This window comes from Calidris pugnax, unplaced genomic scaffold, assembly GCF_001431845.1.
Source record: "Calidris pugnax isolate Ruff unplaced genomic scaffold, ASM143184v1 scaffold399, whole genome shotgun sequence".
NCBI lineage: Eukaryota > Metazoa > Chordata > Aves > Charadriiformes > Scolopacidae > Calidris > Calidris pugnax.
This window is the reverse complement of record NW_015091105.1, coordinates 34,630-36,208: the sequence shown is the minus strand read 5'-3', so window position 1 is coordinate 36,208 and position 1,579 is coordinate 34,630. Positions and strand designations below refer to the sequence as shown.

The 1,579-nt window shown below is 63.4% G+C and overlaps 1 protein-coding gene across 1 annotated transcript in view; it reads right to left on the bottom strand.

The window, feature by feature from the left end:
* CACNA1A (calcium channel, voltage-dependent, P/Q type, alpha 1A subunit) overlaps positions 1 to 1,579 on the bottom strand; it is a gene marked incomplete at both ends in the record, with an annotated part of 44,521 nt that overhangs the window by 11,556 nt on the left and 31,386 nt on the right. The window contains 3 exons of the mRNA XM_014958010.1: positions 13 to 135; positions 249 to 399; positions 1,466 to 1,566. Of these exons, the coding sequence (XP_014813496.1) occupies positions 13 to 135; positions 249 to 399; positions 1,466 to 1,566 (375 nt within the window). The remainder of the gene's footprint in view (positions 1 to 12; positions 136 to 248; positions 400 to 1,465; positions 1,567 to 1,579) is intronic.

Sequence of the window (1,579 nt, the reverse complement as noted above, 5' to 3'; positions counted from 1 at the left end):
TCCTTACCAGGCTGCGGGGTCGTACTCGGCCCAGACGCGGACGTACTCGTCCAGGTGGTGGGGGCCCAGGATGGAGGAGTCGCGCGTCAGGTACTCGAAGTTGTCCATGATGACGGCCACGAAGAGGTTCAGCATCTTGGGGTTGGGGGGGACACAGAGGTCAAGGGGGGGGTGTCAGGGTGGGGTGGGGGGGTCGAGATGGGGTGTCCCCATCCACCCCTGTGTCCTCGTCCCCACCCAGGGCTCACCAGGAAGGAGCAGAGGAAGATGAAGGAGACGAAGTAGAAGTAGGCGAACTCGTTGCCGCACTCGTCCTCCTTGATGCCCGAGTTCTGGTCGCAGGGCTTCCCGCTCAGGCAGGACAGCATGATCTCGTGCCAGGCCTCCCCGGTGGCACTCCTGGGCACGGGGTGGGGGGACACACACACCGGTGGGTGACCCCAGACCCCGGTCGGGGAGGGGGGGACACAACGGCACGGCACTGGGTACTCTGGGTGGGACTGGGAACACTGGATGGCACCAGGACGATGCCATGGGGACACACCACCATGGCACTAGGTACCCGATGGCACTGGTCCGTGCTGGGGGGACACACTGTTGTGGCACTGGGACCACTGGATGGCATGAGGACCATGCCATGGGGACACACCACCATGACACTGGGTACCCTGGGTGGCACCATGTACCTTGGGAGGCACTGGGACCCCTGGGTGCGACCAGGACCATGCCATGGGGACACACCACCATGGCACTGGGTACCCCAGGTGGCACCAGGACCACACCACCATGGCACTGGGTACCCAATGGCACTGGTCCATGCTGGGGGGACACACTGTTGTGGCACTGGTTACCCCTGGATGATGATGGAACCATGCCAAGGGGACACACCACCATGGCACTGGGTACCCTGGGTGGCACTGGTCCATGCTGGGGGGACACACTGTTGTGGCACTGGGTACCCTGGGTGGGACTGGGACCACTGGATGGCACCAGGACCATGCCATGGGGACACATCACCATGGCACTGGGTACCCTGGGTGGCATGGGGTACCCCAGGTGGCACCAGGACCACACCACCATGGAACTGGGTACCCCTGGATGATGATGGAACCATGCCATGGAGACACACCACCATGGCACTGGGTACCCTGGGTGGCACCAGGTACCCCAGGTGGCACCAGGACCACGCCACCATGGCACTGGGTGCCCGATGGCACTGGTCCATGCTGGGGACACACACTGTTGTGGCACTGGGACCACTGGATGGCACCAGGACCATGCCATGGGGACACACCAGCATGGCATTGGGACCCTAGGGTGGCACCATGTACTCCAGGTGGCACCAGGACCACACCAGCATGGCACTGGGTACCTCTGGATGATGATGGGACCATGCCATGGGGACACACCACCATGGCACTGGGACCCCATGGTGGCACTGGTCCATACTGGTGGGACCACTCACCGGAAGAGGAGCATGAGGGCCTGGAAGAAGGTGCGGAAGTTGTTGTGCTGGGTGATGGCCGACTCATCATCCTCCTCCTCGATGCCGATGTTGCCGAAGACCTGGGGGGGCCGC